General features: G+C 42.3%; 2 protein-coding genes across 19 annotated transcripts in view; one reads left to right on the top strand and one right to left on the bottom strand.

The window, feature by feature from the left end:
* Slc7a8 (solute carrier family 7 member 8) overlaps positions 1-14488 on the bottom strand; it is a 55114-nt gene extending 40626 nt beyond the window's left edge. The window contains exons 1-2 of one of the 2 annotated variants that reach the window (XM_074068348.1): positions 14149-14488; positions 13587-13874 (exon numbers count right to left, since the gene is read on the bottom strand). In XM_074068348.1, the coding sequence (XP_073924449.1) occupies positions 13587-13737 (151 nt within the window). In that variant the 5' untranslated portion in view covers positions 13738-13874; positions 14149-14488. Of the gene's footprint in view, positions 1-13586 lie in introns of both variants that reach the window. The other variant, XM_020162599.2, reaches the window with a different exon arrangement.
* Positions 14489-14619: 131 nt separating this feature from the next.
* Rnf212b (ring finger protein 212B) overlaps positions 14620-24353 on the top strand; it is an 87736-nt gene continuing 78002 nt past the window's right edge. For 13 of the 17 annotated variants that reach the window (XM_074068364.1, XM_074068371.1, XM_074068353.1 and 10 more), the window contains exon 1: positions 15631-15920. In XM_074068364.1, coding sequence (XP_073924465.1) covers positions 15918-15920 — 3 coding nt within the window. In that variant the 5' untranslated portion in view covers positions 15631-15917. Of the gene's footprint in view, positions 15357-15630; positions 15921-24353 lie in introns of those variants that run through there. The other 4 variants (XM_074068352.1, XM_074068362.1, XM_074068372.1 and 1 more) reach the window with 4 other exon arrangements.

The raw sequence follows: 24353 nt of genomic DNA, 5'->3' as shown, positions 1-24353 counted from the left end.
CCCTCTCAAACAAAAAAGTAGTGTGACAGGAGTAATGAGGACAGGTAACAGGTCCAGACAGCATAAAAGCAGACAACCAACGTGACTGAGATACAGTAGCAGAGGACATGGAGTCAAAGCTAGAAAGAGATGAAAAAGAAGCACATTTCTGTCTCAAATATGTCTTCCTTCTTTTGGTGCTAGCAATTTATCTCCACAGAATAGAGCTACTTAGAGAAGTGAAACTAAAAGAAGAAGCAGTGCCTCCTCATCAAACTTGTGATACAAGTATCAGGCAAAGAGGTCTGGGGATAGCCCAGTGGTGAGCCCTTGCCTAGCATGTACAAGACCCTGAGTTCAATCCCCAGAACCTCAAAAAAAAAAAAAAAAAAAAGCATACCCTCTAAATATCAGGCAAAGAGAAGAGAAGATAGATGAAGGAGACCATGAGAGGCACAAGTTCCTAAAGATATTTCATTTGTGAATGTTTATGTAAAGTCCTATGATAAGACATCTTTGGTGGGGGGAAGAAGGGGCAGGGGGCAGGGGGGAGAAATGGCCCAAACAATGTATGCACATATGAATAAATGAATAAAGAAAAAAAGAAAAAGACATCTTTCAGCCCTCCTTTCTCCTCAACTAGTTCTCATATGTAGAGACTGACAGAGCCGCTCATCCTAGGACACAGGACATATTCGCCTTATCAAATGACTTCACCTGCCAAAACTAAGCATGCTGCTGTTCCCTGGAAGGCACCAAGTGCTGCAAATGAGAGAACTAGAGATAGGGTTGCTAAAATTGCTGAAAAAGGATAGTAAATTCCTGGCCTATCAGGTAGTTATCAAAAGAGTGATTTATAAGGCATTCAAAGCCAACCAAGAAGAGAGCAATACAACTAGGGTTATAAAACCAGCTCAAGGGGTTAGAAAAACAATCAATATCAGGGGAAAAACAAGGTTTGACTTTGGTCTTTAAGGTACTGAGAAAGGAAAGGGTAATAGTTCAGCATTTCTTGGAGCCAGGAAATTAGAGCTGTTGCAAGGAGGAATATAGGGTGTTATTTAAAAGACCTGGCTTCAGAAATGAAGAGTCAATGTTCCACCACCTTAAAAAACAAACACAGTAATAGAAACACTAAATGGGGCTCAGTAAGTACATCTCTCCTGCTGCTGCTGTGACATTTCCAATGGGTGCTCTCTCTCTCTCTGTCTCTCTCTCTCTCTCTCTCTCTCCCTTGTTCTAGGACGCAGGAGCACTGGGACACACAATGCTGATCTTTGAGGGGCCTGACCCATTTCCTGCCTCCATTTATTCTCCAAGGCTCCATGACTTTCCAGGCATTGTGATTGTAAGGGTTATAGTCGACCAGCATTAGGACAAGAGTTCTCATTCTATGTGACACAGGTTACTCCAGAGTCACCTGCACACTCATGTTTATTGCAGCACTATTCACAATAGCCAAGTTATGGAAACAGCCAAGATGCCCCACCACTGACAAATGGATCAAGAAAATGTGGTATCTATACACAATGGAATTTTACTCAGCTATGAAGAAGAATGAAATGTTATCATTTGCAAGTAAATGGATGGAACTAGAGAACATCATTCTGAGTGAGTTCAGCCAGGCTGAGAAGACCAAAAATCGTATGTTCTCCCTCATATGTGGACATCAGATGAAGGGCAAACACAACAAGGGGATTGATTGGACTTTGATCACATGATAAAGCGAGAGCACACAAGGGAGTTATGAGGATAGGTAAGACACCTAAAAAACTAGATAGAATTTGTTGCCCTCAACGCAGACAACTAAAGCAGATACTTTAAAGCAACTGAGGCCAATAGGAGAAGGGAACCAGGAACTACAGAAAAGGTTAGATCAAGAAGAATTAATCTAGAAGATAACACACATGCACAGGAAAGCAGTGCAAGTCAACTCCCTGTATAGCTATCCTTATCTCAACTAGCAAAAACCCTTGGTCCTTCCTATTATTGCTTATACTCTCTCTTCAACAAAATTAGAGATAAGGGCAAAATAGTTTCTGCCTGGTAGCGAGGGGGGTGAGGGGAGAAGAGGGGGGAGGGGGAGAAATGACCCAAACATTGTATGCACATATGAATAAAATTAAAAAAAAAAAGAGTTCTCATTCTATACAAGTTGGGTTCTCCCCTGAACAAAAAAATTTTAATTTTGTCCAAATTAAAATTACAAAGATAAAAGCTTAAAAACTTGAGCTGTGCTAGAATACTCTGAGTGCTCAGCTCAGGAAGGAATACTTCTCTCTGAATCTAGGAAGCAACTATCTAGAAACCCAGCACTTGAGGCTATTTCCTCCATAGTAGCAGCCTCTGGAACTTGTGCAGGGAGAGGAACAAGCACAGCTATGCTCTGGAGCTGGAAGAAAACTTACATTTACTCAAAAGCAATGCCTGCTAGATACAATCTTTAGTGTGATTATTTGATTAATATTGATCTCCCTCACTAGACTAGCTCCAAGAGCAGAAACTGTAAAGTGTACCCTGGTAGACATACAGTCCGTAAATGCTTACTGAATAAAGGATATTTAAAATCATTTATTGCATTTTTCTTTGGAACTTCCAAATCCTATCAGAATGTTGAATGTGCATTGTAGGCGAATGAGTAAAGCAATCCACTTACTTCTCTGCTGAGGAAAAAGTATTAGCATCTTCAATTTACAGGGAAAGAAAGCAGAGCAACTGTTGTATTCCCATTGTCCAAATGGGAAAAATGAGGGAGGTGTTATTACTTACAGTTTATGGATGGAGAAACTGAGAGGTAGTAGCCTAATTCACAGGCTAAGTTAGTAGTACCTGGATCAGGACCTAAATCTTCTGCCTCACCCTCAAGCTTTTCCCTGAAAATAAAAGACCTTCCCCTGGCACACGGGGGTCAGCCTTACCTGCTCCACTCTATAGGCAATGGGAATGGTTCACACTGAAGGCACTTATTAAAGAATTGGAGCACAGATCCAACTCCTTCCTTCTTCTGCAGTCCCACCTTCAATGATGATATACAAGACATTCATGTCAATTACCTTACTTAATTCTGAGAACTACTTCCTTACCTGCGCTGCTCTGTGCCATCATTCCTATTTACCTTGGTGCAAACCGAGGCTCAGAGAGGGAGAGAGACTTGATCAAAGTCACACACTGTATAAGGAGTAAGGCCTGAATGGCAGGCCAAGTCCTTGGACTCCATGCCCAGGGTTTCCTCCAGACTCAATGCTGCCTCTTCTCCAGAAATTGCACAATAGGCACTTCGACCACAGCAGGCAACAGGCTTGTAATTTTGGACACTGTCCAAATGAGACTTTCCTGGAGTGGCTTTGAGAAAAGAGAACTAGGAAAGGGTTTTGGATTTTTTTTTGGCGGCACTGGGGTTTGAACTCATGCTTGCTACGCAGGCACTTTACCACTTGAGTCACTCCACCAGGCAGAATCTTTCTTGAGATGCAGGAAGAAAGTTCAGTAGTGTGGGTTTTTTTTTTTTCTTTTTCTTTTTTTCTCCATTGTACTCTTAGATTCATTGTCTAGAAAGCCATTTAAGAATGTATGCACACTTGCCTGGCAATGCCATGGTATTCAGGTCAAAATCTTAGTCCTGCTTCCATCTACCCCAATTAACAAAGTAATCATCTTATCATGCAGATCTTCTTTAGGGAAAAATGGATTGTAAGATGCCTGGACAATGAGACTCAGCTTGGCTTGTTCTGTCAAAAGAAAGCCACACATTCCACTAAGAAGGGGCCAAGTTGTATTAGTGGGCAAGTCTTCACTAGGAAAATTGCTGGAATTAAGAAAATCCTCATTTGCTATGAATAATCACTTACTTCCTCACCTGTATGCCAATAACCCTTGTGATTCCCATTAAGGCATTACTCACATTTAGACTTGTCTACACTAGAATCCTGTAGCCATCAAAAAGAACTTCCTAGGGCATGAAATTATGGACTTCTAATGTCCAACAGACTCTCAGATCCAAAAGGCTTTGGCTTTCCTTACTTAGTTGTGCTAGTCTTGAAGTCTAGCCAGAGCTTCCTGCTGGGGATTGAAGACTCTGGTCATTTCCATGATGTCCAGAGAAAGCGGAAGTGACCCTGCTTTATGATTCTTCAATAAGGTGGCTGGGAAAACCTCAGAGCTTTTCAGTGCTAGGGAAGAGTGTGGAAGCAGGGTCTGGCATGCTAGGGTCTTCCGCTGTATACACTTCCCATCAGGACTGTACAAACAGCTACCGCAGGTCACCTGTGGGGGCAGGTCAAGACTCTGACACTCGCCCTGGGGGTGCATGTCCTGCAGATTAGGGATGTGAAAGACACTGCAGGACCATGCTGTTCCGGATTCCTTACTGGAAGTTGGAAGAGCCAGAGTCCTTGCTTCATCACTCACAGGCCATGTGACCTGAGTTTTTCTGGGATTTGTTTCCTCCATGTGGACAATGGGGAGTAATTGTTGCCATCTTTCCTACATCACAGGGTTGTTATGGGGCAGAAGGGTCAAGGGAAATCACATCTATGAGAGACCATTTATAATCTATGAAATGCTAACAAATACAAGGAATTACTAGGACTTGTGGCAGTAGGGACAGAGACCAGTCCTAGAAGAATCCAACAGGCTTGCTTTGGAGACTTGGCCCCAAAACAGCACTGTGCAGCCAGGACTGTGAAGCATTCTTTGAGTCATTTGTCTGCTTGTCTAGGTATAATTTTCAGATGCCGCAAGTGGGCGGGCAGCAGGTAATTGCATCTCAAGAAGTATTTATTGATCGCCCACTCTGTACATGCTTGCTTTGGAATGTAATTGGGAAGCACTTGTTCACACATGGTCTTTTAATTAAATCGATGGAGCCAATCACCACCCACCACCCACCAGTCACTGAAAGACAGGAATTGTGGCCTGAGGGGCTAAGAGTACAGAGCCCCCAAATATGCCTATTAGGGACTCATGTCTTGCCTCCAGCATTTCCCTGCCTGATGGAAGAGCCAGCAACTGCAGTGAGAGGCTTTGCCTTTCTCAGTGGTTTTCAACCAGAGAGAGCTGGCAATGAATGGAGACACTTTTGATTTTTACACTGGGGTGAGAACGCTACTAGCACATAGGGTGTAGAGGTCAGGAAGGCTACTAAACATCCTACAGTGAGCAAGACAGTCCCTCACAATAAAGAAGTATCTGGCCCAAAAGGTAATAGCACTGAGGCTGAAAACCCCTACTCTGGGCTAGAGTAGTAGCTCAAGTGGTAGAGCACCTGCCTAGCAAGCGTGAGGTTCCAAGTTCAAGCCCCAGTACTGCAAAAAAAGAATGAAAAATCTCTGCTCTTCCCTCAAGCTTCAATGTCACTGTCTGGTTCATCCTGAAAGTCCCCTTTGCATTTGAACCTGGATGGCTTTTGTTTGCGTGTTTTTAAGGTACTGGGGTTTGAACTCAGGGCCTTGTGCTTGCTAGGCAGAAGCTCTTCCACTTGATCCACATCCCCAGCCCCCTGAGTTTTTTTATTTATCTAAGTACAAAAATGATTGCTCATGAGAAAAACTCATTGAAAAAAAATTGTGATAAAAACACATGACAAAATGTATTATGTTAACCATTTTAAGTCTACAGTTTAGTCTTATTGCTGTAAAACAACTTCCAATGGTTGACTTCTTTTTGACTGACTACAGTTGTTCAAGAAATACTCGGAGCACTTACCATGTGCTAAGCTAACTATGTGGGGATGTGAAAGTGAGACCCAGTCCCTGCTCTCAAGGAATTGGGTGAAGGTATTTGCAGACACTGAGCTGGCAGCACCAGGCAGAACCAAAGTTGCACTACTGTGATTGTGATATATGACTAGATACTAGGGAATGGACAAGGTCACTGTCATGGGCTGTTCGAAAAAAGCTTTCTGGAAGAGGGGAGCATGAGGCCCATGATGATGAGAAAGTAGATTCAGATCAGCAGACAAAAATGGAAAGTCAATTGGTTGGTTGCTAAGCAGGTCAGACTTGGGCTGACATGGCCAGTTCTTATCTGATTGATCGATGCAAACTAAATTTCTGACCAGATTAGTGAGCATGGAGTGTGTGGGCTGGGAGAGGGAGGGGATGTGGGGGAGGTGGAGGATGAGCTCAAGGAGAGACAGAAACTGTTTAATGAACATATACCACAGTAAGGGGCTTTGTTTTAATACTCCACAAGAAACTTCCCCTTTATAGCTAAGTGAACTGATAACTTGTTCAAGGTTACAAAGACCGTACATAGAGAATCACTTTCAAACCTGAAACTATCTCCAAAGCCTGTCCTTTTCTGCTGTATCACTGACAGGTCTTCTCTACAATACACGGATGCAAATCATGGCAAAATTCGTTTTACACTTTCTACTTCCCACACCAGGGCTTGACCTGCCTGTGTCTATTGCTTACTAATCACCACATAGAATTATACTTTAAAGAATAGGTAAAGAATTTATGCATTCCATAGATGTGCAAGCAGGCACCTTTAAAATTCAAAGAGAGATGAGAAAAGTCCACTGCTAATTCTGTAACACAGGAGTTCTGAGGAATCTGCCTTTGCAATGTGCAGCTCAGTGTGAGACTGCTTGGTATATCTTCAGGCATACTGTGAAGTCCTCTCCCCAGAAGTGACGTCACTGTTGACACTGAGGATATTTAAAGCAGAGAGCGAACCAATGGGAAAACGTGTGACTGTGACAAAGGATGAGGGATGAGATGTGATTGATAAAGCTTTTCAGCTCAAACTTCACTTGTTCTATAAATAAAACAGCTTGAAATAGACTTGAGGGATTATTTTGCTTCTTTTTTATTTATTTTTGAGACAGACTGGCCTTGAACTTGTGATCCTCCTGCGCTAGCCTCCCGAGTAGCTGGGACTTCAGGCACAGGCCACTACACCCAGTTTATTTTGTTTCACCAGTGCTCAGCTAGGGTCTAAAGTGCTAAATGAGTGTTTGTTAAAATAGAAAGCAGTCCCCAGTCCCAAAGCAAGCAGCCCCCACCTTTTCCCCAGTTTCAGAAGATAGTTTGCCATTTCCAGATCTCTTGAGAGAAAGGACTAGGGTGGGAGTAGTCCTATGTAGGCATGTTCTGACAGGGGAACAAGGTATTGTTCTTCTTCCCCTATGTGCTCAGCAGGGAGTTAAAAATTGGAAAAGAGGTCAGGGGTGTAGATCAGGATTAGGGTGCTTGCCTAGCATGCAATAGAACCTAGGTTCGATCCCCAGCAACAGCTAAAAAAAAAAAAAGAAAAGAAAAGAAAAATGAGAGAATAGTTTCTGGTCCCCTTGGGCTCCTGAATGCTTCTTAATTTCAAGATCAGAATCTATTCCCTGAACAACTTGCTCCTGGCTGTTTCTCTAGATCTGACCCTCACCCCACACTAACAACAAAACCAGCAACAACAGAAATTCTTGAGGTTTTTTTTTTTTTTTTTAAGTGGGGGGTAGGTAGCTGTGCTGCTGTGGATTAGCCCTCAGAGGAAAGCAGAAAACCTTGGTAACCTGGCAACTTGAGAAGCCCCAACTACTAAGCCTTGCACCTTTACCTCACTCTTCAATAAACCGATTTAATTCAGAAAAGTTGTATACAAGGTGCCTATTCCTTTGAGAAGGTCATTTGATTTGGGTACAGGGAGTTTTATTATTGTTGTTTTCCTAAATGAAATGGGCTGTTTAGTTCTGTCTCTTGGACACAATTTTTTTTTTACTTACTGGGTATGTATTTTCTTTCCTGGACGCAAGAGTCTCCTGCTAATCATTCATTCTACATAGCTCTGCTCTTTGAGGGAGCGTATTGCAGCCCTGACAGTAGCAATTTCAACCAAACTGCTCCTCCAGCTCTCTGTAAGGTTCCCAGAGGCAGGAAGCACTTAACAGGACCCTTGGTCCCAGCCCTTCCATGCTGTGGAGCACTTTCACTAAGCCCAGTGGCTTTGAAGTTCAGCCACCAGGGTGGGAATCCAGTTCTACCATCATCCATCTTTGAACCTTTTAGTTCTATAGTGGTACTTACTGTGTGAGAATATTCACAAAGTACTCATCAGGTGCAATGTGCCTGGTGCAGTTAAGTGCTCAATAAATGGCACTGCTGGGTACAGCCTTTTCCTACCCACCAAGATGTGCTTGTTTTGAAATGTCTCTGAGCTGGCTTCTGTCCCAGAGTTTTCTTTGAGAACAATGTGAGTTTTAATCATATTTTCATCCTGAATGAGCCAACTCTTAATATCCCTTTTTTTTGGCGCTGGAGCTTGAACTCATGGCCTACAGCTTGACCCACTCCACCAGGCCTTTTCGTGTTAGGTATTTTCTAGATAGGGTCTCAGGAACTATTTGCCCAGGCTAGCTTCGAACCTTGATCCTCCTGATCTCTGCCTCTTGAGTAGCTAGGATTACAGGTATGAGCCATCGGCGCCTGGCTTTGTTTTGTTTTTTCTTAATGGAAGTACAAACTCAAGAACAAATTTTCATATTCTCTTCCTCTGGTCAACATCCACTAACAAATGTATCTGGGATTATAGGATGTGCCATCAGATGCCTTTCTTTAACAAAGTGTTTTTTCCAAGTTTTTCAGTATGGGACACCCATGGTCTTTCCAGATTCCAATCCTAGTGCTATCTTCCTCCATGGCTCACTCTACCACTATGTGGTACACACCAGCCTTCCTCCCTTCTCTCTTGGTTACTAACTAGAAATGGGGAAGGGAAAGGGTTTTGGCTCTAGAGTCAAACCATTCAGTCATCTGTTGTGTGGCCCTCAGCAAATTATCTACTAGCTTTGTAACTCAATTTTCCCATATTTAAAAATATGTCCATAGGATTACTGACATTTAAATATGATAATATTTATAGCACAGGAACTATGCTATTTTGTAAGATTGCAACAAATACAATTCTTTTTTAGCCGGTGTGGTGGCACACACCGTCAATCCCAGTACTTGGGAGGTTGAGGCAGAAAGATTGCCAAATTCTAGGCTAGCCTGAACTATATAGGGGGAACCTGACTAAATAAATAAATACTATTTTTATTATATTTATTTGTTTATTTTTTGTGGTACTGGGGCTTGAACTCAGGGCCTACACCTTAAGCCACTCCTCCAGCCTTTTTTTTTTTTTTGTAAATGATTTTTTTTTTTTTTTTTTTTTTGAGATAAGGCTGGCTTCAGACTGCAATCTTCCGATTTCTGCCTCCTGAATAGCTAGGATTAGAGGCTGAGCCACCGCTGCCTTGCTAATTAATACTATTTTTAAAAATTGTGTTAGTTGGGGAACAGTGGTTTAGTAATTGGATGTGCATCCAATATCACCCTGCAACAAATATACCAAGATCCCTTAAGAGCACACCGTGTGCTAAAAACAAGATGATCTGATAAATTATGAACATTTGTCTTTTGGCTCTGCCTCAGACCTATTTCTGGGCACGGACCTAAATACAAGACTGGTGTAACGCTAGGTAGACAGTGAGGATGATGTTCTGTAAAGGAAAAATATGCACTGCATGTTGGTGGAGTTAATGGGAATACAGTTCGTGCTGGCCAGACACAAGTCACACATGTCAGACTTGTCCTGTCTTCCTGAAATTACATTAAAGAGCTTTACCTTCCTCCACTCTCCTCTGACTGCCTAACTGCCACCCCCACTCCCCGCCAGATTGAGAACCTTCCTTCCTGAGATTAAAACATTAATTGCTTTATTTACAAAAATGAATAAGGACCCCGTCCAGGTTCTAAAGGAAAACACCCCATTTAGGACATAAGAATAGAAATAGCATAGGGAATAAGAACTTGATTCAGGATTCAGACAAGCTCTGGGTTTGAATCCTGACTCCAAGACATTTTAGTTCTATGACTTACGCACATTGCTTATCCCTTTGAGCCTCATTTTCTTCTCTATAGGAAGAGATAATAAGTGCCTGCCACAAGGGGTTATTGTGAGGGACAAACAGATAATGTATGTTTGGTAACTGGATGAGTGCCTGGCATGCGTGTGTTTAATAATGATAGCATTAACAGTAGCTTTGGTCTCATCAATAAATGAATTTTGCTGTCCTTTACAACCTCTTAAGATTTTGAGGGTGACTCCACACTCATGGTGAAATCTAAATTCATCTGCTATCAAGAAGTTACCTTGACCAAGTACCTGAAGAGCAACAGCCTGGTTAGGTTAGGGCAAAACTGATGTGAAAAAATTTAAATGAGGGCTGGAGTGTAGTTTAGTGCTCTTGCCTAGCATGTATGAGACCCTAGGTTCCATCCCCAGGAACATGAAAAAAAATATTGAAACATACCAATATATTTGTCCAGGTTGATGAAATTATTCCTAGCTTAAAATTTTCAAGCCAGGCTCCAAATGGCTGGGAAGGGAAAGCCAGGACCTTGTACATGTTAGGCACATGCTCCACCGTTGAGCCCCACTCCCTAACCCCCAAAGACACAAAGAAGTAACAGTCATTATCCTTTTACTTACGCAATCTCCCCCTTTTTTTTTTTGGGGACTGGGGTTTGCACTCAGGGCCTACACCTTGAGCCACTCCACCAGCCCTTTTTTGTGAAGGGTTTTTTCAAAATAAGGCCTTGCTAACTACTTGCCCAGGCTGGCTTCAAGCCATGATCCTCCTGATCTCTGCCTCCTGAGTAGCTAGGATGACAGGTGTGGGCCACTGGTGCCCAGCTGTCCCACATTCTTCTGAGGCTTCATACTGGTTGTTGGTGAGAATCTCTCTCTGTGCCTCTTGCTATTCACCTAACTTTGCCTTCCCCCAGCTCTCACATAACTAAGCCACGTTGTTCATTCTCAATGTTCTCTGTTTAATGCACATGAATCTCATCTTCCCAATCAAATTATAAATAACTCTAGGGCATGAGTCTTCAATTAGTTCATTTTATATTTCCATAATATCTGCCACTCTGTTATTCCTAATCATCCATGATGATCGTGAGTGAAATTTTATCAGCTTGTATGAAACATATAGCTTGTCTTAAGTCAGTTGGGATGAATGAGATAGATTTGGAGCAAATGCTACTTCCCTACATCATATCATCTGATTAACTTAGGAAATTTCCTCTCTCTCTCTCCCTCTCTCTCTCTTGTGGGGCTGAGGTTTGAACTTAGATCTTCATGCTTGCAAAGCAGGTGCTCTACCACTTGAGCCACACCTCTAGCTCATTTTACTCTGGTTATTTTGGAGATGGGGTCTTTAGAATTATTTGCTCAGGCTGGCCTTGAAACTCTAACCTCTTGATCTCAGCCTCCAAAGCAGCTAGGATTTCAGGTGTGAGCCACAGGGCCAGCTTCCTGTCTCTTTTTAAAGACTTTGAATTTTCTTTCTTCCATAGTGTTGACAATGAACACCAGCTCACTGAATTCTGTATGGAAAATGCCAGTTCTATTTTTGCATTTGGTTTTGCAAAAACTTGAATTGCCATCATCACTTGGAAACCCCTCTAGAAGAAAACAGGGCAGTTCCTCAGTACATCTGCAACTCAACAGCCATGCAGGAGGGAAAGCAGAAAGGATTTTGCCTCTATCACATCCAAAAGGGGAAATTTGTTTCTCATCCTAGCTTGAATGGTACCTATTAACGCTACAAGAATTCTCACTTTGGACAAATATCCTGATTCCTCTGAAACCACATAGTATATTTGGAATCTCTTCATCAGACTTATAATTCTTATTATAGCAACGTCACCATAGGGAGCTTTGGGACTATTCTCCCATTGAAGTATAATCCACGAGATCACGGACAGATTGTACTTATTATCCTTGAACACTCTCCTTTCTTTATAATCTTAGAAAAGTGTTAAAGAAAGAGACAAGCTGGGTGCCAGTGGCTCATGCCTGTAATCCTAGATACCCAGGAGGCAGAGATCAGGATCATGGTTGGAAACCAGCTCCACAGGGGGCAAATAGTTCTCAAGACCCTATCTCGAAAAAGGGCTGGTGGAGTGGCTCAAGTTGCAGGCCCTGAGTTCAAGCCCCAGTACAGCGAAAAGAAAAAAAAAGAAAGAAAGAAAGTAATCAGTATTGTAGGAAATACCCTCTACCCATGAATACTTGCACATTTGGAGGGATGGATGATCAAGGCTGACGCAGGAAGAAGGAGGTTTGAGTGTGTGTGCACACAGCTGTGTATGAATCAGAAACTTCTCAAAGGGAGGAAAATGCTTAATCCTATCAGTCAGATTGATGAAAGAGGGCTATTTATAGACCTTAAATTGGCATGAGCTATATATATATATTGAGTACCTGTTTGACCTCCTTTTTCAGAGCAACTGAGATGAAAGAGAGAAAAAGAAAATGTAATGAGAAAAGATAGAGAGATTCAGATCATGGCTATATATTTTTTTCATTGCATTTATAGCTGTAGATGACTGGAAAGTCTCCAAGAGTCATAGAATTCGAGCAAATGGGATTCCATTTTTGAAAAAGGACTGGAGACAACAGATCACTGAAGTCTGGGTGTGGAGGTGAAGAGGATTATCTGGATACTGCACTGATTTTATTTGACTTCAAGGATGTTCTCCAGTGTCATTATTGCTCAGGTGCCAAAGTGTCTCTGAGCTATGCATGGAACACAATGTTGTCCAGAGAAACTGGTTCATGGGCACCAGGATACAGTAAGCCTTCACAGAGGAACTCTGGTAGGGAAACACAACTAGGCCTGATAGTCCTGCACCCCTTTTTCTACGAAGAAGGGAAAGCCCTCTATCAAAGACAGCAGGCAAAACTCCCTCTTCTGAAGTGAGGAGAGGAACCAGCCATAGCCTGACACACATCTCCAGGGCTTTTCTGGAAAGAGAAGGATGTATCGTCTGCAGACAGAGTTGTGTTGGGGACCCTCTGCCCTTCAGAGTGCAGTTGAGGAGGGATCTTAGTGTGGCCTGCACTGGCACTCTCAGAGCCACCCAGGCTTCTCACCTTCTGAGAACATCACAGGGTCTTCCGTGGGTGTTAACAGATAGGTGGATTCCATTAGGTAACTAGAGAAACTGCAAACTACCCATCTGTAAAAGAGCCCAATTTGTCCCCTCTTTCACAACTTACTCATCTGTGAGACGAAAGTAAGAAACCTGCCACATGTACTTCACACTGTGAAAGTGCTGCATAGGATGGAAAAGACACTATTATTCCTGTTGTTATTTTTATCACACACCCCAGAGTGTCCTATAACATAAAACAAGAAAATATCTACTAAATATCAGAGAGAGAGAGAGAGAGAGAGAGCCAGTTCTGAGGGTGGCTGCATAAAAGCTAGTTAAAAACCCACGTCTCTGTCTGAATCAGAACTGCCTAGTAGAGGGTGGGGATACCTATATTTTTAACAAGTTCCCAGGCAGGGCTGGGTGGGATGCATAATCAGGCAGGATTGTGACCCCTGTGTGCTCCATTCTATGGGCAGAGCTGTCCAGTCTGCTTTGGAGGAAGGGATGTATGACATACATCACTGCCCATACCTCTTGAACTTGACCAACGGAGGTGACCTGACAAACATCTGTAATAGTAAGAAGCAAACCCAGAATTTCAGAGGGCTAAAGTCCCACCGGAGATCCCCACGACCCCCGAGGGGGGATGGAGTGCTCGGTGGGAGAAGGAATTGGACTCACCTACAATGATACCACAAGCACTGACCAATCCGATCTCTTTCTTCAGGGCTACTCCGCCCCCTCCGGCACCGGCCTCGGGGCTGGCCTCCGGCTTGCTCCCACCTGGGTGGTTCTTCTCAGTGTTGTTTCGGTGCCTGGCTCCTTTTGCCATTTTTCTCAGTAAGATTTCAACCTTCAAAAGCTATCTCTTTCTAAATTCGTATACTGGTAAATATGTGTATGTAGAGAGAAAAGGACTTTTAAATTAAAACGCCCTTTTCCGAAATAGGGACCACTCCACTCCGACCTCTAAAAGAGACAAGCAGATAAAAGGGAAAACTGAAAACAGTCCTACTTTGTATTGACACTTTCTTGTCACTCCTGCTTACAAACAAGGCAAGTGCTGCTTTAAAAAGTGGGGTATATATCTTAAATATAAAAATATAACTGTGCCAGTGATTCCAGCTGGAATTCTGAAAGGATTTGTCTTCAGAAACCAGGATGGAGGCTTTTTTCAGACGCTTCACAAAGATTGTCTGGCTTTCCCTTCAGTTCTCCTAATAAAACCGAGATTTGTCTTTACCTCTCTTTAGTCCTTCCTTTATGATGAGGCTAAAAGTAGTTTTCATTCACCGAAGGGGAAAAAAGGCAATCCTCAGGTACTTTCTTCTCTTCCAGAAAAACAAGTGTGGACCTGACCGGTTTGCTCTAGATCTGTTTTCCACCTGCTGTGGGTTTCTTTTCCCTTCCCGGCTTCTGCTTCCGCTGTCCCTAGATGTCCTCTCTGTCTCGCTGCTCCCTGGCTCTCTGGCCTTCGCGTCCTTGTTTTGCTGGGTCCGCGCCCCGCGCTCAGGGCGCCGGCCGCTCCATCGCTCGGGTTCCAGCAGAGTGGCTGCTCGGCTCGTCCGTGAGCGTCCCTTCCAGCCTGGGTTTTATTTGCCACTGAGGCTCCGCCCCCACCTCCTCCGTCCTCTGCATCCTCACTCCATCCCCTCCCTCCGCTGCAATTTAAATATTAGCACATACCCCACAAAGATCGCCGAGGAAAAGGCTTAAAACGTTGCTCTTTGTAATCGTCTCTTTCCCCTTTTAACTCAGTGGAAGAAAAAATCCTTCCATGTCAACTGTTCCGAGGGAGCTCCTGAGCTAATATTGCATTACAGCTCCTCCGGCGTTTGTGAGCTTTATAAATAAGGGAACAGTTGTGCAGATACTTTTAACGCCATTGGAAAGAAACCGGGCAGTGTACTAAAATATTGAAGTCTAGGGGCTGGGGGACGTGGCTCAAGTGGAAGAGCACCTGCCTGGTAAGGCAAGCTCGAGCCCTGAGTTCAAATGCCAGTACCATTAAAATAGTACTACTAATAATATATGATAAATAAGTCCAGATAACTTGAGGACTCAGGAGAGAAGGTTGTGGGGACATCGTTTTCAAGCTACTTTTTGCAAATGGGGCAATTCATGGGCATGGAGGAGAACAGAAGGAAATAAGAATAATGCACAAGACTTTCCTTTAGTGATCGTAGCTCACAATGAAGAATATAAGAAGTAAAACCATCAGGTAGATGCTGCATCCTCACTGTTCACAGCTCTTATTTACAGTTGACTGAAACATGAAAAATATGACTCTGATGTTGGGAGATGCATAACTTATTACCATAGTGATACTGTACCTCCACTTCCCTGAAGAATTTCATTCTGAAATTGCTGCTTTACCACAAGAGCGGTGATGCCTATTTCTAATTGCAAAGTACTTTGCAAACAGCATGAAGTGATACAGCAGACAACACTGTAAGTCTGAAGTTATTTTGAATCTTATTATATATTATGCAAAATTATTTGATTTTAAAATGGGGGTAAAACTGACTACCAACTATAGAAATTTGGCCTCACTTGAGGTTTCAAGGGAAATAAAAACGTAACTGTTTAATGGGGCTGGATGAGTTACTGTAGCAGAAGCTTCTCCAAATGGAGTCAAATCTAATCAGTTTTCTTTGCAGTCTGCCCCTTGATCACTCAGCAAGAGGTTTCAAAGGTTGCATTCTCAACCTCTTCTTCTGCTAGTTCAAGATATAACAAACTGAAAACCTCAGCAAAAGAGGTGGGGGTGGTGTATAAAGAGATTTTCAACAAAAAGAACTGACAAGGCAGGGAATATATAGCACAAAACTCTATAGGATGGAATGAGTCATGGAAAATGAAGAAAAAAAATGTGAGTTGCTTCTGGCCTTTCCTGATAACCTTAGAAAGCATTGAGGGAAATTTTGACTGATTCATTACTAAATAATCCGATTTGAAGACTTCTGCTCAAATGTCAAAGTCAAGGGATAAAAGAATCTTTCCACTTCGCCAATGGTGAGTTTTTTCAGTAATGCTTAGTTCTAATTTAAATGGTTTAGGCTTAATATGGGATAAAATAAGAGTGTGAAGAATTTGAGGTCGATTATTAAAAGCAGTGCAAACTGACAAGACAGTAAGCTTTAGCCCTCTCAGTTTATGACTTAGGGGGAGAGGGGTTATGGATCAAATACATTCTAGGAACACAGTGGAGTACCAAATTGGAAAGGGAGGGTTGTTGAAGATGAATATTTCTGTTTCTTTAGTACTCAGTATGTACAAGTGGCTTATGACTCCTTTATTAATAATGCAGTACAAAAACTAAAAAAGAAATCTCCTTTTCCTTAAGGGATCATTATTTATATTATATATTTCTCTTTAGGTTAGGATCTTTTTGTGACATAAACTCTAAATGTGTCAAAATTTCATATGACTAACAGCAAACATATGAGAGAAAGAAATGTCTTGGTATTATATGTTGAGAAAAATCTATATAAAAAAGACTAATTGAGGTTTATTACATTTCGAGCACTGAATTCTGTTTCACTCAAAACTCCACTCTACATTACCTTTCCATTTTTATTTTACTTCCTACTCTTAAATAATGCTTTACAGTTTTCAAACTGTTTTCTGAACAATATTTCAATGTTTTTCCCTCCTCATTAAGTATCTTGGGTAGATAAAGCCAGTTATTTAAAGATTTATTTTTTTACATGGAAATGTCACAAGGAAACTCCCTGTGTAGCTATCTTTATCTTAAATAAATAAATATTTATTTTTGTGGTGCTGGGGCATCAAACTCAGGACCTTGTGAGGCAAACACTCTACAACTGAGCTAAGCCTCCACCAGCCCCTATTAAAGATTTTAAAGATTAGAAAGCTGAGTTTCAAGGAAATGTCTTACCACAGGTCAAAGACCAGACGTGGAGACTATTCATTAATAAGCATGATATCAATGGCTTACACTGCATGCTTTTTCTAGGATACTATAGCTACTTATCAATGCCTCAACTTCTTTCACCTGTGTGAACAAAATACTTTTGATCAGACCCTCCCCATTTTTTTTTCATGAGCTAGAATTTCTTATGTAGCCCAGACTGTCCTTGAACTTAAAATCCTCTTGCCTTAGGCCTTCCAAGTGTTGGGCTCCTATGCCTTAGTTGAGTTGGTGTCATAACTGGGCCTTTAATTAATTAATTAATTAATTAATTAATTTTTGTGAACTAGAGATTGAACCCAGAGCCTCATGCTTGCAAGGCAAGCACTTTACTACCTGAGCTTTGGCCTTGGTCCTTCTGTTTTATTTTGGTTTTTGAGATAGGGTTCTGCTAACTTTGTGCTGGTTGAACTCAAACTTGAGATCCTCCTGATTCTGCCTTGCCTCCTAAGTAGCTGAGATTACAGACCTGAGCCACCCTACACAGCTATAACTAGCCCTTTAAGAGACCTATCCATATCCCACCACTTTGCTTCAGTTCACTGGGACCTACAAGACTAATGTGGGCCTCCTGACATGTGTCACTCTCTTCACACAGGCCTTTACTTGGCCATGTCTCTACTACTTACTCAATTTCTAGTATCTGAATACCAGGAAAGCTTTTTTTTTTTTCAGTACTGGGGCTTGAACTCAGGGCCTTCATCTTAAGCCACTCCACCAGCCCTTTTTGTGATGGGTATTTTCGAGATAGGGCCTCTTGAACTATTTGCCCGGGCTGGTTTCCGAGATCCTCCTGATTTCTGCCTCTCCAGTAGCTAAGATTACAGGTGTGAGCCACTGGCACCCGGCTGAATGAATATTCTTACTGGTTTGTATGCTGCTTAAGATGAGAAAAAATTGATCCCTTTAACCAGAGACAGTGTGGGTAGAAGGGTCAATTTCTTGCAAATACTGTTTGAATTTAGAAAGAGAAATGTTGTGTGTGGCTGACACCTACTGCACAAATAGGGAGATGGCAGGAACCTGTTTCTTAGTTGAGCTATCGTGGTCTGATATTCCCTTTGTAAAACAACACATGAAAGGTGTCTGTTAATGCAAAAGAATAGAGCACAAGGGCTGGTGGAGTGGCTCAAGTGGTAGAGTGCCTGCTTAGCAAGCATGAAGTTCTGAGTTCAAGCCCCAGTACTGCCAAAAAAAAAAAAAAAAAACCAGAATAGAGTGCAAAGCTCATCCATTCCATTCTCGTTTTGTTTTCCAGATCCAATAGACAGCAGTTTATTCTTGTTCTTTGGAATAAAACTGTGAAGGCTGAGGTCATTAATGAAGGACCAAAACCCTGGAGTCAACTCACAGTCCACATTCCCATTCCACTCTTCTTTTTCTATCTACACTCCTGAAGTCAGAAGGAAACTACTTTAAAGTTTATGGTCCACTAGACAATGACTTCCTGAGCCAGCAGGTCTAGAAGTCTTTATATCGTTTAAAAAGGGAGGGGCAGGTGAACATCAGTGGGAAGGGAAAGGAAATATAAAATAAAAGGCCAATACAGGTCAGAAAGAAAGGAAGATGAAATGAGGAGGCTCAGTCAGTTAATGAGCCCCCTTCAATTTGCCTCTGTTTGCCTTCTGGACACATTTCTAAATTCAAAACAAGTTGGATCTTCTAGAGTTTTGCAGTCCTGAGAATTTGGATGGAGCCTACCCTGTATTATGATGGTTCATTAATTCATGTTCTTCTAGAGATGATGATGAATCCTTGCTCTGACACTAGAGACAAAACCTCAGGCAGATTATCTCTCTGTCTCTTGCACTTGGCTGACTTCCAGAGATGCAGCTCAGGACTAGTGGGAAAGAAAGAAAGATGCACTCCCCATAACAGGCCATATCTCCTTGACTCCTTTGCTGGGCCCAATCTGTCTGGAGCTTTAATATTCTTCTTTCTAAGGACTTAGGTGAACTCTATTTCTGAGTACTTAAATATGGAAACTCCATGGCCTAATTGGTTTTTATTATGCTTACCCAAGATGAAGGCTCAGGTCTTGAAGGTGTGGAAGGCAAGTTTCCCAAGGGCAGAGACTTGCTTTCTTCCCTGCTATAATCCCAATACCTAAAATGGTGCCTAGTACTCAATAAATATGACTGAATGAGTGAATAAATGGTGGTATTCATTAATGCATAGTAAGTAAACACAACAATTGTCAGGTGACTTGTTGTTGTACTAATTACAGTAAGAAGTAGTCCCCAGGGCCTGGACAGGGGCTGAACTGTAGAAAAGGGAGAAAACACAGTTCTGGTTTTGACTTTGAAACTATTTTCTGTGGAGCACAGCTCTCAAGCAGTTACTAGCACAATCCCACCACAATCTTGTATTCAGTGCACCCTTCCAAGTCACCTTTTGTCTTCAAACCAGCACCCCCTTTCCCAAATCTCCACTTCCTATTAACATCAAGTGCTGTTTCCTGGAGAAGATAGGAATAGGCAGAAGAGAGCTTCTGTATCCTGCATCCATGAAATCTGTCTATCTGCCTGTAGCTTTTGCCTATAGTCTGCCTTCCCTAGAATAGAAATGGATGTGCTGTCTGTGCTATTTACCTCATCCCTGTGTAAGCTAGCTATTCTGCCCTATCTCCCTTCTGAGGGTCTTTGCTCCTAGAATTACTCCTCTTTCTCTTGAATCATCAATTTTTCACTTGTTATTGGTTAATCTATCATCATACAAACAAGCTGTGTCTGATAAAACCCATGAAAAAACAAAATGAGCTGGGTATGGTGGTAAACACCTCTAATCCCAACATGCAGACAGCTGAGGCAGGAGGATAGAAAATTCAAAACTAGCCTGGGCTACATAGTAAAACCCTGTTACAAAACAAAAGAATTAAAATGAACAAACAGAATTTCCTTTGATTCCATGTTCCTTTCCAGCTACCACCCAACTTCTGTCTCATCTTCCCTTCCTTATCTCCATTCTGCTCAAATCCACCACACTAAAGCTTTTGCCTTTATCACCCTGTGGAAACCATTCTTGTCAAGGTCACTAGTAGCTATGGTCCAATCATGACATCACTTCTCAGTCTTCATTTTATTGTTCTCACAGCTGCATGTGGCCAGTTCATGACTCCAGGACACCCATTCTTCTTGACCTCCTTGGCTTCTTCTCAGGCTTCTGGCTAGATACTTTTGTCTTCCCTACCTCTCCTCTTTCCTATCCTCCCTCACTACCTGGGTGATTTCATCCAATCCCATGGTTTTTGATTCACTTATAGGTCTAGCCCTTATCTCTTTGATCAATTCCAGTCAGTACCTAACTGCCTAATCAACGTCTCTGCATGCTTAATGGGCACCTTAAACTTAATATATCCAAAAGAGAGTGTGCATGTCCTCCTCTAATCCTGACCCTGTCCCAGTATTCTCTGTTAGGGTGAACAAAAGGAAGCCATGTTAGAACTGGACCCCTTCCCCCTTGAAGGTGGCTTACTGGAAACTCTCCACTCAGCCCTAAAGAAAAATAAACATTCACCTTCAGCCACTTAATAGAAACTCCCTACATGGCCCAGAAGAAATGACCTACTCTATCTCAGGAGGATCACAGGGCCACTGAGGATTTTCCCACCCAGTGATCTTCCTGGGAGTTCTCCACCCACCCTCATGTATCTACCCCTCATCTGTATGCAGCTGGGGGCTCCAGCTCTCTTGCTGGGGACCCCCTCTGCAGGACCACTTCCCCACAATAAACCCTGTCCTGGCATTGAGCTGTCTTCCTGTCTCTGCGTTCTGCACCTCTTTCATTCTAACATTCCCTACTGTAGCAAAAGGCACTAGTTGGTCAGGCCCAGTATCTTGGGATCAATCTTGGCTTATCATTTTCTCGCATATCCGGCGTCTGGTTTTTTTAGTCAATCTTGTTAGCTATAGCTTCAACTCATCTAGAAGCTAATCACTTCTTACCATCTCCATGGCACCACCAGAATTCTCACTAGAATTACTCCCCTCCCTCCCTCCTTTCTTCTCTCCCTCCCTTCCTTCCTTCCTGGCAGGGGGTCGCACATGCTAGCAAGCACTTTACCACTGACATATACAACCTCAGCCCTATTTCATAGTCTTCTAATTGGTCTCTCCGTTGTCCTAGTTTTCTCCTACAAATGTTTTCCTACACACTATTCTCTACACAGCAGCCAGGATGATCCTTTATAGTCATAAATCAGGTTGTTCATGTCATTCCCTTGCCCAAAACCCTCCAGTGACTGCTCACCACACCTACTTAGAATGTTCATTATGGCCCCTGGTGATCACTCTAAAACCACAAACTTCTCTTCCTTTCACTTAGTCCTCCAGTTTTGTAGGCTTCCTTACTATACCTTGAACACTAAACTCTGCCTCAGTGCTCAGCCCTAGCAGAAGCCTGACTCAAAAACACTCTTTCAGGGCTGGAGGTGTGGCTCAATCAGTAAGCACTCCTGCTGAACAAGTGTGAGCCCTGAGTTCAAACTCCAGTATCAAGAAAACAAACCAAAAAAATAAACAAAAACAAAACACTCTTTCTACAGATGTCACTGGAAGAGTGCCTTGAGTCTTGCACATTCATCTTGCAAATAAAATCGTGTTTTATTCTATCATCTGGACCTTGTTTCCTTTCTTCCTTCCTTCCTCCTCCCTTCCTCCCTTCCACAGTGTAGCCCAGTCTAGATTCAAACTCATGATCCTCCTGCCTCAGCTTCCTGAGTGCTGGGATTAGAAGTGCTACTACCTGGGCCTTCTTCTTCTTCTTCTTCTTTTTTTTTTTTTTTTTTATAATACTTGATCATTGCCTAACATTATCTGTTTGTTTGCTTGCTTTCTTGTCTCTCCTATTAGAATTTTTAGAAGACAAAATGACAACAATTTTGTTTAACATCTTATTTTTTTTTCAGTCCTGGGGTTTGAACTCAGGGCCTCCTGCTTGCTAGGCAGGCACACTACCACTTGAGCCACACTCCTGGGCCTTTTTGCTTTTAATTATTTTTTAGATAAGTTCTCAAGTTTTTGCCTGGGGCCAGCCTTGGTCTGAGAGCTTCCTATTTATGCCCCCACCTAACATCCCGCCATGCCCAGATTATTTGTAGAAATGGGGTCTTGCTAACTTTTTGCCTGGACTGGCTTTGAACCAAGATCCTCCTGAGTAGCTGGGATTATAGATGTGAATCTCCAAGCCCAGCAAGTTTAGCATCTTAATTGACTTTATTTTCAGTTCTAGAATGGGACAACACTTCATTGTACTTCATTGTACAAACTACAGTGAATGTAAGCAGAGAAGGTTGTTTTGTTTCCTTTGTGTGGTGTGAGGACCACACCCAGGGTCTTGCACCTGCTAGGCAAGCTCTTTACCACTGTGCTACACCCCTAGCTGGAAGATGTTGATTTTGCAGATAGGAAAAGATGGAAGAAAGCAGAAACAAAAACAAAATTGTTAATTTTGTAGTTATTTCCTTATTGGGGGGAGGGGCAGGTAGGTAGAACAATAGAAAAATAAGTGATTAACTACTATCAGGTTATTTCAAATTACCTCTTTGCGTAAGGATTGGAGCAGAGGGAACTTCATTATCGTACCCATTGAACCTGGCCTGTTTGGAACCTGCGGCTGTTATCTCCCAGATCCTGGTTTCTCAGGAGGTCAGATAAACAGCTTAGCTCTCAGCTTGGTGATGTGGAACTTCAGCGGGTGTGACTTCATTTGGAGTTTAGTCTGGTCTGCTGGGGCGCAGAGCAGGAGCTTAGTCTGAAACAATGGCCCCCTGTGGTTTTCATTTAAACAGAAGGTAGCCCAGATGATTAAGGTTGTTAGTTGTTTTTTGGGGGGCAGGTGGGGTAATGACATTGTGGTTATTGTTAGAGAATATCTTAGAGAGATACATGACAATATATTGTTCATGAATGAATAACCTAGTATTTGCTTCAAAATTGCATAAGGGGAGGGAAGGAAGGTAGATAACCAAAGGAAGAAGGGTGACTGTGTTGATATCTCTAAAGCTGAGTAATGGATAATAATGGTCATTATACTATCTTTTCTTCTTTTGGATATGTTTATATTTTTCCATAATAACAAACAAATAACACTTTTGCATGTTTCTTCACCATGAACTCTGGAATGCCTAGAGCAGTGCATGACTCTATACTCAACAAATACATATTTATTCCATATTTATTTTAGGGGGAGAGGTGTAGCTCAGAGGCAGAATGCTTGCCTAGCAGGCATGACGCCCTGGGTTTCATCTCTAGTACTACAAACAAAAATATTCACTGTGAGCTGGGCACTGGTGGCTCACGCCTATAATCCTAGCTACTTGGGAGTCTGAGATCAGGAGGATAGTGGTTCAGGCCAGCCCAGGCAAATAATAGTTCATGAGACCCCATCTCCAATATAACCAGAGCAAAATGGACTGGAGGTATAGCTCAAGAAGTTGAGCACTGGCTTTAGGCTTTCAAACCTCAGTCCCACCAAAAAAAAAAAAAAAAAAAAAAGGAAAGAAAAAAAAATTCATCCTGTATAAACTCACTTGGAAGTGTAAAGGTATATTTTCAAGATAGCTTTTAATCATATATTGCCAATTACTAGAAATCTAAATTCTACTTTCCAGAGGAGGCTTTTAAAGTCTGTCCTTCCTGGCTATCCGTCTAAAAAATACTAATTATGGGAATGTCAAAAACTATACTGTCTAATCATTGTTTTTAAGACCACTTTCTAAAACTGTAGTTCTATTTCCTGTTACCTTTTTCCTCATGGAATCATGATCATTCACTGGCATCTCATACCAGAAATGTTCGGAGACTTGGGAAGAAAACACACAGGTCTAGTTAAGTGACAGTTTATGGAACCAGTCTTGAAACTCTGCCAGACTGTCATTTGGAGATCACTGATGTAGAATGTAAATGGGTAAGAGAATGTGGCCTTTTAGGAGATTGTCAATGCTACACAATCTTTCAGACTAATAGAGAAATAAATTCTGATAGAAATTGGATTACATATACCTGGGTATGCTCAATTAATTCTGTTATGTGCTGGTGTTGAATGTTGCAGGATGGTGTCGAGGGTCCTTGCCTTCACAGGCCAGAGAACTGGCTCATGAGGCAGCTGAATGATGAGCTGATATATAAAAAGTGGGATTTATTAGAGAGAAAGGAAAGGCTACAGCTAGAGAAGTCCAGAGGAGCCCGGAAGCGGTAACTCCCTGTACAGGTGAAGCCTGGGGCTTTTAAAGGATGCTTTAACTCTAGGTTAGGGTATCAGTTAGGTGGGTTTTTCCTATTGGCCATGTATTTGCATGGGGGCCCCCTTAGATGAGCTGGTCTGTTTGCCCCTTATTGGGGGGGAAAACAACATTGAAAGCATTTTTTTTATCAGTCCTGTGGCAGATTTGTGGGACCCTGTATCTCCTCTTCCTGGCAGATTTCTGAGACCCTGTATCTCCTCCTCAGGGTGCAGGAATGCAGATTTATGACTCCTTCTCAGGGTGCAGGGCTCATGGGGCTCTCCATGGGGGA

Source organism: Castor canadensis, chromosome 3 (assembly GCF_047511655.1).
Source record: "Castor canadensis chromosome 3, mCasCan1.hap1v2, whole genome shotgun sequence".
In the NCBI taxonomy this organism is placed as follows: Eukaryota; Metazoa; Chordata; class Mammalia; order Rodentia; family Castoridae; genus Castor; species Castor canadensis.
Note: the sequence above shows the minus strand (reverse complement) of the source record. Positions and strands in the feature narration are given on the sequence as shown.